Below are 15,824 nucleotides of genomic sequence, written 5' to 3' on the forward strand. Positions count from 1 at the left end.
CTTCTAAGTGAAGTCCCAGTGTATCCTGGTTATTATATCTTGGTTCAGATTAATGGAGGTGTCCTGTTCCATGTACATTTGAATCATATACATTATTAAACTTGTATTTTCATGTAAAAATTAATTTTTATAATTAAAGGTAGAAGCAGGTTTAAATCTGTCAGAAAATTCTTGATCAAGAAGGTTGATCAGAGAGCTGGAAAAGAGATTTTTTAAAATCCCATCTTAACCTTTGGAAGATCTGATTGGAAATAAGAAATCATCTGCCGTTTCAAAAGCAGCATATTATTATGGCTTCAGCAAAGACTGTTCTCCCTTATTACCTTGTAAGTATAAATATATTAACATGGAAGAAAACATTATGTCTGCTAACAGGGTTTCTAATCAACGGAGTTTCTCCCTTTGAAGTAGACATCACTGCAGGGAAGCCTCCCAACATTATTCACAGCTCTCAGTATCTTGGGATCTTTTTATTGAGAAGTACCATAAAAATGAGGTACTGAATTCCGAATGTAGAACTTGTAAGGAAGGTTATACATACTTATTGGTGAATTAAATGAAGGAAAGCTGTTGTATTTCACCTTTCGCAAATATTTTCAAGCTTAATATAGTTAAAAACTTAAGGTTAAGCATTTCAATTCTTATAATAAGCCAAACATATCACTGTCCTCATATTTTTGATGAATCTTCTTTCCAAATACTAATGAACAGAACTTTGTTAAGCACTATAAATAAAAGGAATAAAAAACACACCAGTGAGTGGGAATGCAAACTACTATAGCCACTATGGAGAACAGTGTGGAGATTCCTTAAAAAACTGGAAACAGAACTGCCATACAACCCAGCAATCCCACTGCTGGGCATACACACCAAGGAAACCAGAATTGAGAGAGACACGTGCACCCCCATGTTCACTGCAGCGCTGTTTACAACAGCCAGGACATGGAAGCAACCCAGATGTCCATCGGCAGACGAATGGATAAGAAAGCTGTGGTAAACATATACACAATGGAATATTACTCAGCTATTAAAAAGAATGCATTTGAATCAGTTCTAATGAGGTGGATGAAACTGGAGCCTATTATACAGAGTGAAGTAAGTCAAAGAAAAACACCAATACAGTATACTAGCACATATATATGGAATTTAGAAAGATGGTAACGATAACCCCACATGCGAGACAGCAAGAGAGGCACAGATGTAAAGAACAGACTTTTGGACTCTATGGGAGAAAGCGAGAGGGTGGGATGATTTAAGAGAATAGCACTGAAACCTGTATATTACCATATGTGAAATAGATCGCCAGTCCAGGTTCGATGCATGAGACAGGATGCTCAGGGCCGGTGCACTGGGATGACCCTGAGGGATGGGATGGGGAAGGAGGTGGGAGGGGGGTTCAGGATGGGGACACATGTACACCCATGGTGGATTCATGTCAGTGTGTGGCAAAAACCACTACAATATTGTAACTAGCCTCCAATTAAAATTAATTGAAAAAAACTCCACCACCAGTGAATGCCTTTGATATCCCCCAAAAGAAAATATGCAGTACCTGAGTATAATTTTATTGGTACTTACTGGTTTTAAACATAAGATGATTACTTTCTTGATATTCCCAATCCTGGAGCTGTAATAAGGGCAAAGTCTATAATCCACAGTGGTATCTAGTATACCACCAAACATAGCTGTTATCACAGCTCCTTTTTTTCTGCCTGACGGGAAAATAAAAATAACTGAAACCAATGTTTAAGATAAAGATACTTAAAATTTTAGAATATATACACTGAGTTCTAAACAAGAAAGTCAGTTAAACTGAAATTTAGTAAAATTAAAAAAGGGTAGGAATATGAGTCAATTTTTCTCAGCTACTTGTAGTACTTTTTATATACTGTCAGTAAAAAATAATTATATAAAATAGACATCTTAACAGAAATAATAGATTTATAAAGATTATTCTTTAAAGAAAAAGTACTCATTAAAATATGGCACTGAGAAAGTAATAATTTTTTAAACTTTTATTAATTTTAAATTTAAAACAAAATCCAGTTTGAACCACAAGTGGAAACACAGTATTTTCAAGATATTTCTAAAGCTATTACTCTACATAATAATGAAACAGAGTTAACAGCATAAACATAATGTGAACTTTTCATTCCAGTAGTTTATATATTTTCATAGGATGAATTTGTTTTTTATTTAATACTACTTAATGGAACTGTACAAAACCAAAAAGGTATTTTTTAAATGACCTGCCACATTTATCATTATGAATGTGTTTAAAAACACAAGTCTATAAATGTTTGGGTAAAGAAGCAAGCAGTCTTCACTTTACAGTGAGTTTGTAAGGTTTTGCCTTTGTAAGCAAGGAGAGTAGAGTGCGTTTTTTGCTGGGAACTCTTTTTATGCTTAATCTCACAAGAGTATTGGTATATTGAGAACCCACATATCAGGTTTTATGAGATCCTGATCAACTTGATTTTTTGTACTAGTCCTACAAAGTAAAGAACTTTTCATCACTCCTTATGCTAGTGGACCAACCTCAAGTTATAATTCCATTCTCATCATCGCAGCAAGGTCTATTGGTCCTTTTCATCACCTGCTGCTGAAGAGAAAAAGGCCTGGGAAGGTTCTTGCTATCTAATCCACTGTTCCCTTGGAGCAAAGGATAGGGCTCAGAGAAGGGGAGGATTTAGCTGGTGATAAAGTATGTGTTAAATCTAAGATGTGTGCCCTAGAATACAACCCTGCCTCCAATCTCTTCAGTCAAGTCACTCTCAACACTCCAAGTAAAATAGAAGGTGTTCTTAAATTTGTGTCATCAAAAATGAAGCTTCTCCTGTTATAGTGATCAATTTCTTCCTTCCTTGGATTAAAAATAAAGTTTCCCTTAAGGAAAAAACACCATTTACTACCTAACCTGATTGATAAAATTATAGTTTGTTTTAAATGTGACTAAAAGAGTCATCAAGAATTCTGTGGCAGCTACTGTTTGATTGTTAACAAAAAAGTAGGAAAATGATGACTGATTCTATATGTAGATGTAAGGATGAATTACTCAAGTTCCAAAATCAAATTCTGGTTCTAAACATAATATCAAAGAAAATTCTCCATTTAGGGATTAAGATGTCTTTAAAAGTTGAAACAGTTTTGGAGGTCATCCAGCCCAACTTCCATCCAGATAGCATGCCTCTCACATATAGTAGTCTTCTGAATTATAAAAGTTTATAAAGTTTTTTTAAAAGCACATAAATAATATTATCTATATATAGAAATATCTATTCAGCAATTCCATAATTTAAATAGTCAAATCAAATTGGGCAGAACTGGTTCCTTCTCATCCCCACAGACTGTATTTACACACTAACACATCAAGTTACATTTAAATTAAAAGAATAGTACCACCTGACTAAATGGAGAAAATAGTGCTCTAACACAAACCCTAGTTTTTTTCATGAACATAAAATTGTAAGTCACTTATTTGAATTTTATCTCAATGATACTGTGGAAAAAAACTAAACAAAGAAACCAAAACACACACACATATATGAACAAAACCAAACAAAAGCCAAGTAACTTGCTAACCTGGACTTTGGTCTCTCATTTAATGTTCTGGAATGCATACACGGTTTTCAAAGGTCCAATAATATCAATCTCTTGTATAGTCTGTGTACATATTAATCGTTTAAAGGATTGTGAATCCACAGCATCACAAATGGGAGGCTTTGGTGACTAACCAAATGTGTCAACATAGAAAATAACTCTCTATTTGGTCAAAAGTATAAAAGGTTTAACCTTTTTGGAAATATGAAAAAGCTGAGTACTTGGGAGATATATGAAAATACTCAGCATAGATAGTATGAAAAGCTGAATAAAAGTAACTTTTTCTCCCAAAAAAATTATTTTAGGCCACGGCATATAACAGAACTTATTGCTATTTGAAATATCATTAAAAATAGGTTCATATATAGAAGGCGATTAGTAATACCTCTTCACTAATATAAAATATGCCCCTTTTAGAAGACATACTCTAGATATCATTTCTAGAACTGCATTTTTCTCATTTCTAAAACTTGTGTATGTATCTGATTAAACTGACCTTACCAAATTCCACAAATTTATAAATCAATTAAAGTTCTGATTTCATTGATTTTAGCTTGTTTCATTTCACTAGCATTTGTTTTCTTAGTTCCAAAGGCTCCAGCTGCAAGTTCTCTCTTCGTGTTTTGTATTTTCAGCATGTTTTCTTCAACAGAATCCTTCACAATGAACTGTAAAAAGAAAAACAAAGTTAAATTGGTTAGGTAATTTTTAGGTCACAATACTTAAAATTCTTTAATTAAAAAAATGAGACCTAATAAAAATAATGCTCTAAAGGAATCTGCTTTCTTATAAAATTATGTAGCTGTCAAAAATGATCAATAATAATCTATTAGAAACTGTTTCACTCTCCCTTTTTTTTCAATATACAGTGGGAATATTAGAATATGATATGATAGCTAGAGATGAACGTCATTTTTCCTTATTACTCCGTATATTTCTCCTGTATAGAGAATATAGCTGTAAGGACATGTTATAACTCCATCATCAGATAAGAGCAACATATAAAAAAAGCAAACTTTATGGACAATGCTGTAACTGGAATATTAGCAAAATAAATTCAGCATATTTAAAAAGCCAAATAAGATTTTCCCAGAAAGAATATGCCTTCATCTGATATAATTCAGAAAATTAAAAGAGAAAAATGTGATCATCTCAATAAATGCCAAAGAAGAATTTGATAAAGTTAAACATTTATTCCTGATTAAAAACTTTGATTTTAAAAAGAATCCTCATTAACCTAGAAATAAATGTCCTCAATCTTATTAAGGACATCTACTAGAAACTTACCAAAAACACCATACTTAATGTAAAACAATAAAAGTATTTCCAACAAAGATAGGAACAAGTCAAGAATGGTTACTATCATTACTACTATTTAACACTGTACAAGAGGTCCCAGTTACTGTAATAACAAATTGTGTTATGTCATTGAAATACATAAAAGACCTAAATAAATGGAGAGGGATACTAAGTTCTTATATGGGAATACTCCGTATTTATAAAGAATACAATTTTCAAATTAATCATAAATTCAGTAAATCCCAAACAAGATTTCTTAAATGGCATTTGGTAATCCAAATCCAAAGTTCAATTCATGACTAAATAATAAAAACCAACACAATTTTCAAAAAGAAGGGTAAGGAGAGCACTATGTTCTATTAGATATCAAGGCATACTGTATAAAACCATAGAAATTATTAAAGTAATATTGTCCTGGGAACAGGAAAAGAGATCACTGAAATGGAACGGAGTCCAGAAAGAGACCCATGTAATATATATGAATTAGTTTATGAAGAGGTGACATTTCAAACTGGCAGGAAATAAAAAGATGGACTTAAAAATGGTAATGTAACAAATGATTCTTCATTTGAAAACAATAAAGTTAGATCCATAGCATGAATCATAAATAAAAAGTAAAATATTTCAAAAGAATCAGAACTACAGGAGATCCCAGTATCAGGGTCTTTTAAAAAAAAGAGAAAAAAAAAAAAAAAGAACTATAGGACATTTGGGGGGTAACATTTTCCAAATTTTGAATATGACAATTTTTATTGCTATTTTTATAAAACACTACTTCCACTGGTGGATCAGATGGTAAAGAATCCACCTGCAATGCAGGAGACCTGGGTTCGATCCCTGGGCTGGCGAGATCCCCTGGAGGAGGGCATGGCAACCCACTCCAGCATTCTTGCCTGGAAGAGCCCCATGGACAGAGGCAGCTGGCGGACTACAGTCCATGGGTCCGCAAAGAGTCAGACAGAACTGAGTGACTAAGTACAGCACCCCTCAGGTTTACATAACTTACAGAAGAGTCATTTTTAAATTTGAAGATAAAAGTCTTCTGTTCTAAGCAAGACTCAAAAACCCAGGAGATACAGGGGAAATGGCTGACGTATTTTAAATCATAAATATTTCTAAACTTTCATGACAAAAAAACACAAAGTTCAAAGATAAACAAGAGCCTGGGATAAAAAATTTTCAACACATATAACAAAACATTTAAAATCAGAATTTATAAAGTCCTTTATACTACAAAACTATATCTGTTCTTTATGAAAACCTGGCAAAAGATATACGCAAGCAATTCACATAAAAAAAAATTAACAAGAATAAAGATGACCCTCATTAGTCTGCTCTGCATAATTCTATTTCAATCCTTTATAACAATAAATTCACGCACTATTTATATAGTTTTTAAAATCTTACAACCTAATTTTAAAGTAGGTATCTTAAAAACTCACTTTTGTGATAATAACTTCTTGCTTCTGGCCAAGTCTATGGCATCTGTCAAAGCACTGATCTTCAGCAGCTGGATTCCAGGCCTAGTAAGAACATGAATTGCTTCATTACCACCCTTATCTGTATGTGTTCTATACAAGTCCTTTTGTTGCAGTATTATTCATTCACCTTTTACTGACTGAAATCTTTCTGAATGAATTCAGATAATGACATATATTAATAAGTGTTCTGGGGACAGAACAATCCACACAACCCCCTGACCGCCTTCCCCAATCACTACTGTGATAAGCAGGTGTCCTCTCCCCTGTCATTTCACTCCCCTGCCTCCAGTATCTAATTGAGGGTCTGAAAAATAGAAATCACACAGTATAAATGATTGCTCAACAGTCAAATAATATCTTTTCAGTATCTTCTCAACCCACTTTCAAGTCAAACTATATTTGCTTAACAGAGGAAGCTTATACACTCTCTGAAATAATTTACATCAGAAAAGGTAGGTGAGTCCATTTAATGAAAAAGTTTTCTCCCTTTCTGCTGGTCTTTGGTTCTTTTTCTTTCATTTTCCTCCATTCATTATGTAAAAGCACAAAAAAAGATTTCAGTAGTCAAAAGTCCTAAAAATTATTTAAGACTTTGCAATATACTTGAAATCAGTTTGACTTCAAAACTGATCTAAGAAAGTAGCATTAGCTAATCAACATAAGCATTATCATAGGGACTCTCTTATGGTAGAGAATAAAACAATGAAGCACTGAAATGGGAAGAATAAGCAAGAAGGATATAGAGCTTTTCAGTCTAGAAGACAGGAGTCAAGTGGTTTTGAAATAATATCATGAATTGTCAGGGTGGGGGTCATTAAAATTTAAACTAAACTACGGAATGATTCTTAAAGCTGAAAATAGGGTGTTTTGGAGAAAAGGAAAATTTATACAACAAAGTACCAATGGAAAATAGAAACAAAATCATAAATGAATAAGTAGATGACAAGTTCACAGTACAATTTATACTTAAGAAGTTATTTTCTTCTTTTTAAAGTTCCCTTGAGATCTAGAGAAAAGGAGATTTTTTTAACTATTAACTTGCTATAATTTCATTTTGGGATTGTTTTTTGGTATAGAAGTTAGATTTAAAGGACTTACGTAGCTTATGATTTTCTAAAACTGACAGTCACATTCTGTGAATATTTTGTAGTTTGCAACTGGACACACTTTGAAACCATTATACTAAGAGCACAGATAAAATGTTCCTTTCTGCTATCTCTATTTTGTCTAGGAACCTCATGGTGAGATGGCAGTATATATCAAGTATGACTAAGATGTGTAATAAAATTTATTTCATGGTAATAGAAAACTGATAGCTCTCATTCTCATAGGCAGTGATGAAGGAAACAATTAACTTTATCAAAAGCTCATAATGAAATATCAAAATTTATCTTATCTTTTATATAATACTCCATAAAGAGGTAAAAGATTATCATGAGCAATTTTTTTTTTTTTGGTGGAATCTTATTTTTGGGGGATCTGGCTTTTGTTTTAAAGTTAGAAACAATATCTGAAAACTTAAAATGTTCAATGAAAGACAATCAACTTACTATAAAACTACTAAACATTCTGTAAGTTTTCTAAAAGTATAACTGTTCAAAGAGTTTAGTGTCTGGTCAACTTTATAATACTAATTAAATTACTGTATTTGGTATTAACAACCTCTTTCTTATCAAGTACTAAGATTATAACCAAAGAAAAAATAATTTGGGAATCTGTTTCAAAAATCAGTTTCTAGAATTATTATCTGTAGTTACCATGCACAGTTTTTATAATAACCATAATACCAGAACTCCAGCAGAGATTTAAAACTTCATCCACAGAACTAAGGCAAGAAAATACAGTAGACACTGCCATCCCCAGGCATTAACATGAAAGCCATGAATGCCTGAGTGTGACTTATGGCTGTGATATTACTGGAAAGGTTACCCTTGGGTGAGGAAAAAAAACCTTGGTAACAGGTATATGCTTCAACTAGACTGTCTTATCCAGAATAATTCAAAATTTGTAACTTAGTAAAATTTCTTTATGTTATGAATTTTCTGAGTTTCAGGCAGCAAGGTAAAACCACAAACCTTAATTAAGTCTGTGGTTGCACAGAAATAGAATAGGGTTTCCTCTAGCCAAAATACAGCACAATACAAATTAGAAACTGAATTAGTTCAGAGGGTTTCCAGTCCAAAAAAGCCCTTGGTACAATCAAGAAAAAGTGCTCCTGTGGGGATGCAAGTCTAAGCCACGCAGTGACGGGTCAAGCTCAGAGTGGGTTTTAGCTAACACTCTGCCCCTAGGCCTGTTCCACACACAGTGACTGCCCTTTATCGGGCATTAAAATTTATCCAAAACATTCCACTAATGTTATCTGCTTCTAAACTGTGATGCTGGACCACCTGCACCTATATAAAACTGCAGTTTCCCGGGTCTCATCTAGGAACTCCTAAATTTGAGGACAGAGGTCAGGTTGTATTTCTTAATTCGTATGCACAGTAAAGCTTCAGACTGTCAGTACCATGATGGTGGCGACTTTGTCCATTCTGTTTATAGCTAGAGTCCACGTCTGCAAGGTTCCCTGATACAAAACAGGACCTCATTATTCATGGCCAAGTCAATGAGAACACTTCCCTAAAGCATTAGAAAGAAGAGAAACGTATTCTGCACATAGAAGAGCGGCAGCACGGCACAGCACGACACTTCTGAGCATACACTCAGATCCTGGTTTGTGGATCACTAGCTGTGGGACAGGCCAAGTTACTTCACATCTCGGTCTCCTCGCCTGTAAAACGGGGGTAAGTAACAAGATCTACGCACAGAGATGTGGTGAGAATTTCAGGTGATATATGTAAAGCACTTAAAGAGAAAGCCCTCAAAACACATTTCCTACGTTGTTATCTATGTCTAAAGTTTGCTTAAGCACTTCACAATCAGTTACAACTATAAAAGTATTTTTAAAAAATAAACAAAAAACTATTTGGTAAAGAAGTAATAACAGATCAAAAACTCTATAAAACTACTTACTGGATCCATTAAAAAAACTCGAGAAGCTGCAGAAAGATTCAAGCCAACTCCACCTGCTTTTAAGGATAGAAGCATTATAGTTGGAGACCCTGCTTCAGTGTTTTGAAAACACTGAATTGATTCAACTCTTTTTTTTTGGGCCATGGAACCATCCAAACGAGTAAATACAAATCCAGAGGCTCTAATGGAGGGGACAAAAGAGACAAGTAAGTTACTACACTATAAAAACATGTTAAGTAATTGTAATCTTTTCATTAAACTAATGCTTTCATTCATTTCTTCTGACAAATATGTACTAATCATCTACTAATATGTCAGGCTCTACAGTCAATGTTTTTTCCTATAAATTCAGGACTTAAACTTTAAAATTCTAAGTTCTCAGGAATATTCTCTATTGTTACTGTTATTTTAGATAGATGAAATGAATAAAACTGCTAAAACATAAATAATGGTTTTTTTGCTATTCAAATTAAAACATTTATATAAAATCCTTTTGCTCAAAGTGAAAAACACTGTTGAACTTACCTGAGGGGTGTTTCTATTAAAGACAGAAATGTTGTAAACTGAGAAACAACTAAACTTTTTATGTTGGGGTTCTTCTTTCTTAAATCAATCAATGCATGCATCAGAGCATTAATCTGAAAAAAATCAGGACAGCCATTAGGTTCCATTTTGAATGGGAAGAGAAAAGTTCTGACATATTACCTCCTCAAAATGGAAATGTAAAAGACCACTAATTTTTTTAGAAAATTGAGACTATCACTTTTTTCATAATCTGAACCCTTTTTCTCTCCCCTTAAATTCAGTGCTAGATATAAACAAAAAGCCAGTAACCAACAAAGTGTAATACTCAAATGACAAGATTAAAAGCAGAATTATTATTTTTAAATATGATTATTTCTTTATATAAACATAAAACAAATATTCAAATATCTGCACATGTATATTTACCTTCGAACTGGATGTCCATTCGATATTGGACTTTTTCTCAGTGTCGCATGCCAGTTCTTCTGGAGGACACTCTATTAAACTGTCTCCATGTATATCATTTCTGCAGAGAGGGCATTTAGCGTGCGGCTACACAAGAAGGAACAAAGTACAGTGGCACTAAACAAAGGAGCAGAAATATAAGCTCGCCCAAAAGGTTAGAAGGCAAGTAAACATCCCTAACGGTCAGCATTTTATCAAACCTTTTGTCAGATTCATCCACTGAGATAAATCTGTACACGCTGAACTCCAGGCAGATGTAATGTCCTAACGTGGGAAGCGGGATTGGTAAGAGAGCAAAAGGAGGTAATCCTGACTAACAGCAAGGGCTTGAGACAATAAACATTATTTTCAGACAAATAAAGAAACTATGAATAACAGTTTCTTGAGCTAATTAAAATACAGCATACTAATTGAAACTATTCTTTAGAAGAAAAACAATTCCTTCTTAATAGCTTATAAAGTAGTTCAGATGTGTTAAGTCTTAGCAGGTTCATTCAAAGCAGTTGTCTGTTGTGTCAATTTTATACCAAGGCATACTAATAAGATTATCTCTAAAATAACTACATACCAAATACCATTGCAATAAAAAAGATTCTGAAACTATGCACTGTCAAGACATGCATTTCCCCCTATATGTATATTACCTTTCCATAAAAATGTTTTAAAAAATTATACCTTAAAAGGACTGCTTAAAGGATTATTCCACTTCACATAAATTTAGACCTACCTAGATATAACATCCCAATAGCCATGGCAAGGCAACTAAGCTGTTGAAATATGGCAAAGACAAATTGAGATGTGCTTTAAGCACACAATACCACTGAATTTTGAACTCCTAAGTTTTAAAAACATCATATAAGGCATCTCATTAGTAATTTTTATATTTTAGATATACTGGATAAATAAAAATGCATTATAAAAATGGATGTTTTACTAGAAAATTTTAAATTAAATTTGTGTCTCACATTATAAGTCTATTTCTTAGAAATGATCTGAAGAGTCAGTAGAATTAAAACACTGTGAAATACACCTCCAAAACTATGTCTTTTTATATGACAAAAGCTTAGTTACATGAAAAATACGCACTGATAAAATTAACTATGAAAGGTGCACTAGCAAACCCAAGTGAAAAACTCCTTGTAGCCTTTGTTGGGCTTGGGTTTTCATTACACTCAACACTGGAACTACACTCCGTCAAACACCAAATCTGTACTGGGCACAAAACTCACCTGCTCATTCTGAATGACCTGGCAGATACAAGGCTTGCAGAAGACATGTGCACAATGTGTTATGACAGGAGCCATTAAGGAGTCCAAGCAGATTGCACATTCTTCATCAGAACCCGAGCTCAGAACTAACTTCATCTTCTTTATTAGCTTCTTCCGTAGTTCTTCAGGTGTATCATTCCCTAGAGAAAAGGCTGAATAATTAATTTCAGAGGAAGACTTGTAATACGACTAGACAATCTTAATCTTCCTTATATAGGGGAAAGTTTTGCTTGGGTAGTTTTTTTTTTTTTTTCATTTATCTTTATTAGTTGGAGGCTAATTACTTTACAATATTGTAGTGGTTTTTGTCATACATTGACATGAATCAGCCGTGGATTTACATGTGTTCCCCATCCCGATCCCCCCTCCCACCTCCCTCTCTACGCTTGGGTAGTTCTTAGTCTTTTATTTTTTTTTATCATAGGTAAAAAGCATGATTTAAATTTGAAATTTTAAGAAAAATTCAGAAGTTCCACATAACATACCTTACACAGAAACAATATTATAACACAATCTGCAGGTACTACCATAGAATAAAAGTCTGATGATCAATTTGATCCTTTCTTCTAAGACTATCATTGGAAATCCTGGAAAATCTCATTAATATTCCATTTCATTGTTAAAGAGATTTTTGAGTATATTTCTAGTTGAGTCCTATACAAAAATCAATGTCCATTTGACAAACCAAATTTAGGCCACATGAACGATTTCTTATTTTGATTTAAATATCTTTAATAAATATAATGTGTAAACCAATCACATTTACCTACCTGACGGACCACTGGAAGACACTGCATTTGCAAGAAGGTGTGTATGACAACAAATTTGCCGCAATCTAAGCAAAAGACCCAGGACATCTGCATAGTGTGCAAGGACAGTCCCTTCATTAAAATACCTAGAGGTAAAAATGTTAAATACTATGAAGGCCTCTAAACAATAGTATTTCCTATTCTAAAATAGCACACGCACACACAAAATAGCATTGTTCTCTTCTTCCCTAGAAATCACTTCAAAACAAGAATGAAAACAGAAAAGTAAACTCTTATCTTTAATGAAACCAAGAGAGATTTACATCAATAAAGCAAAGTATATGAGAAATGGCTGCAAACTACAGTTAATGTCAAACAGGAAGATAATGAGAGAGACGACTGCAGATCTCAAGCAGACCTGCCGGAGCACAGTTCTTCAAAATAGACAGCATGCCCTAAGGAGAAAACCACCGTGTCTTACATGCAGAAATAAAAGCAGGGTGCATGGCTCATGGCTTAAACATCCCAGGACAAGTTTATACCAGGACAGAGGGAAGACAAACTGAATACGGAAACACACTGACCTACTGTGGTTTTGTTTTTTTTGTTTTTTTTTTTTTCAGAAAATACTACAAGCACAGCATTCCATATCATAAGGAACCCTAAAGCTTCCAATCTCTGTTGAAAGAACTCACATGTAACACCCTGAGTTAAAATTAAACAGGATATATTTCCTACCAGTCAAGGATACAACTAAATTCCTATCCCTTTGTATGAATCTCTTGCAAACTGCTAGTCCAGAAAGAACTCAAGACACTCATATGAGAGTAATAATCAGCACTGATCGAGGGAGAAAACAAATAGCATCAAAAGGAAACTCACCAAAAAAAGGTGCCAGAGAACAAATTAAAAATTATGACCAAGAATTCTGCCATGATACCACCACTTGATAAAACAGTTCCTCCTAAAAAAACACCAATAGCTTAAAGCAGAGACAAAACTTTGAAAAGGTATGGCAAAACAAAACAGAGATCAAAAATGAGCTGGGACGGCTAAAGAGCGAGAAAGAAAAGTGAACCATCAGAGAAAGCCACAGGAAAGCCAGCATAAAGGAGACCGTGTGTGTGTGCGCTCAGGCGCTTCAGTCCTGTCTGACTCTTTGTGACCTTATGGACAGTAGCCCGCCAGGCTCCTCTGTCCAGGGGATTCTCCAGGCAAGAATATTGGAGTGGGTTACCATGCTGTCCTCCAGGGATTCTTCCCCATACAGGGACCAAACCCCTGTCTCCGGCATTGCAGGTGGATTCTTTACCACTGAGCCACCGGACTAGCCACTGATAAAAACGCAGGAAAGAATGTGGGAAACAGGATTGAGAAAAGCAAAATTAAACAGAAAGACATAAAAGATCAGAGTAAAATGATACCTATGGAAAAACAAAGACTATCCAACATACACAGAGAAAAATAAAATAATGGAGCAGAAAGCAATATTTAAGAAAACTTTCCCAAAGAGGGGTACAGGGGAATCCTGGAGTCTACAGATTTAAATCGTACCACTTCTTCCAGGAAAAATTAAGAGAGAAAGGTCCTGGTGAAATTGTTGGCCTTAAAGAAAAGAATAAAAATAAAATCAAGGTTTTCAAGGGAAAGATTCAATATAAAATAAAGAAAAAAGACAATAAAGGTTCTGAAGGAAGAATGAGTGATCCAAAAATTATATACCATTACATACCAAGGCAATCTGAAATTTAAGTATGAGGGCAATAGAAGAAATACAGCCTCATGGTTAAGAGGACAGAGTCCAGAGCGAAACTGTCTGAATCCAAAACCTGGCTCTCAGTCCACCTGTGAAGCCTCGGGCAGGCTCCTCGCCCTGTGCCCTGCGCGTCCTCAGCCGTGACACTGGCGCAGCACACACCTAACGGGACCACTGCATTGGAAGTCGCCCACGCAGAACACTCCCAACAGAGCTGACTACACCGAGTGACCTCTGTGTGCTGGTGTCACTAGTGAGGGTGGTGCTATGGCGGCAAACGCGTCTCAGGACTCAGGAACGCAGGCTTCCCAGGTGGCACAGCAGTGAAGAATCCACCCGCCAATGCAGGAGACGCAGGAAACCCGAGTGTGATCTCTGGGTCGGGAAGAACCCCTGAAGCAGGAAGCGGTTACCCACTCCAGTATTCCTGCCTGGGCGGGCTCTACAGTCCGTGGAGCCACAAAGAGTCAAACGCGACTGAGCACGCACACCACAGCAACACTCAAGAATGCAAGGAACAGGCAATATAAAGATTAAACTTATGAATTCTAGAATCAAACTGCCTGAGTTTAAGCACCAGCTCTGTCATTAGCTGCGTGACACAAGGTAAGTCAACTAACTGCCTCTGTGTCTCAGATTCTTCCTCAGTAAAATGCAGGTAATCTTTGTTCTGACTTAATAGAATTGCTGTGAATTAATACACATAAGGCACTTTCACATGATTACATTAACACCTATAACTGCTCAATGTTTGTAAATGTATTACCTATTAAGATATTTTTAAAATACTTATTTCTCTAAGAACAGTTTCAATAAAGTTATTTTTTTTCAACCTTTCAAAGAGAATAACATTTACCAATAGTCTAACTACTTCCTGGCATCATGTCTTACACTGAAAGTCATTATTTCAGTTTAAGAAATTCCTTTTGAGTGCCAGATACTGAAGTAGAAGCCTCCTCCTACCTCACCAGCTACTTTTGTTTTGTTAGAACTCTTCTCTAACTTCACTCATTCTCTTGGTGACCTTATCCAGTCTCCTGGCTTTAATTATCATTTACACACAGGTGACTTTCAAGTTTGTATCAAACCAAGAAAATTCCTATGAACTCTAACCTCATATCCAACCGAGTATGTGACATCTCCACTTGGAAAACACACAGGCATCACATAATCGATGTGTCCAAAGCAGAGTTTCTCATTTTCCCTGAAAAAACTTTGCTCCTCCCATAGACATATTCTGCAAATGGCAATTTCATCCTTCTAGTCACTCATGTGGAAAGCCTTGCAGTAATCTTCCACTTTTCTCACACCCCATACTATATAAATCAGCAACTTCTGTTGGCTCTCCCTTCAAAATGTAACAAAATCTAGGCATTTCTCACCCTCCTCATCACTACTACTGCAGTAAAAGAACACCATCATCTCTTACTTTGATTACTGCCACTGTTCTCCCTGTGCTAACTCGCTTCAGTCACGTCCGACTCTCTGCAACCGTATGGACCGTACCCCACCAGGCTCCTGTGTTCATGGGGATTCTTCAGGCAAGAATACTGGAGTGAGTTGCCGTGCCCTCCTGCAGAGGATCTTCCCACCCCAGGGATGGAACCTGCGGCTCTTATGTCTCCCACACCGGCAGGGAGTTTCTTTACTTCTAGCGCCACCCAAG

The 15,824-nt window shown here is 35.2% G+C and overlaps 1 protein-coding gene across 1 annotated transcript in view; it reads right to left on the minus strand.

Moving 5' to 3' along the window:
* Nucleotides 1-2,000: 2,000 nt before the first annotated feature.
* Nucleotides 2,001-15,824, minus strand: part of HLTF (helicase like transcription factor) — a 59,494-nt gene continuing 45,670 nt past the window's right edge. Inside the window, exons 19-25 of the mRNA XM_043874489.1 lie at nt 12,424-12,548; nt 11,615-11,793; nt 10,347-10,472; nt 9,921-10,033; nt 9,396-9,576; nt 6,342-6,422; nt 2,001-4,268 (exon numbers count right to left, since the gene is read on the minus strand). Coding sequence (XP_043730424.1) covers nt 4,116-4,268; nt 6,342-6,422; nt 9,396-9,576; nt 9,921-10,033; nt 10,347-10,472; nt 11,615-11,793; nt 12,424-12,548 — 958 coding nt within the window. The 3' untranslated portion in view covers nt 2,001-4,115. The remainder of the gene's footprint in view (nt 4,269-6,341; nt 6,423-9,395; nt 9,577-9,920; nt 10,034-10,346; nt 10,473-11,614; nt 11,794-12,423; nt 12,549-15,824) is intronic.

Source organism: Cervus elaphus, chromosome 19 (genome assembly GCF_910594005.1).
Source record: "Cervus elaphus chromosome 19, mCerEla1.1, whole genome shotgun sequence".
Taxonomy (NCBI): Eukaryota; Metazoa; Chordata; class Mammalia; order Artiodactyla; family Cervidae; genus Cervus; species Cervus elaphus.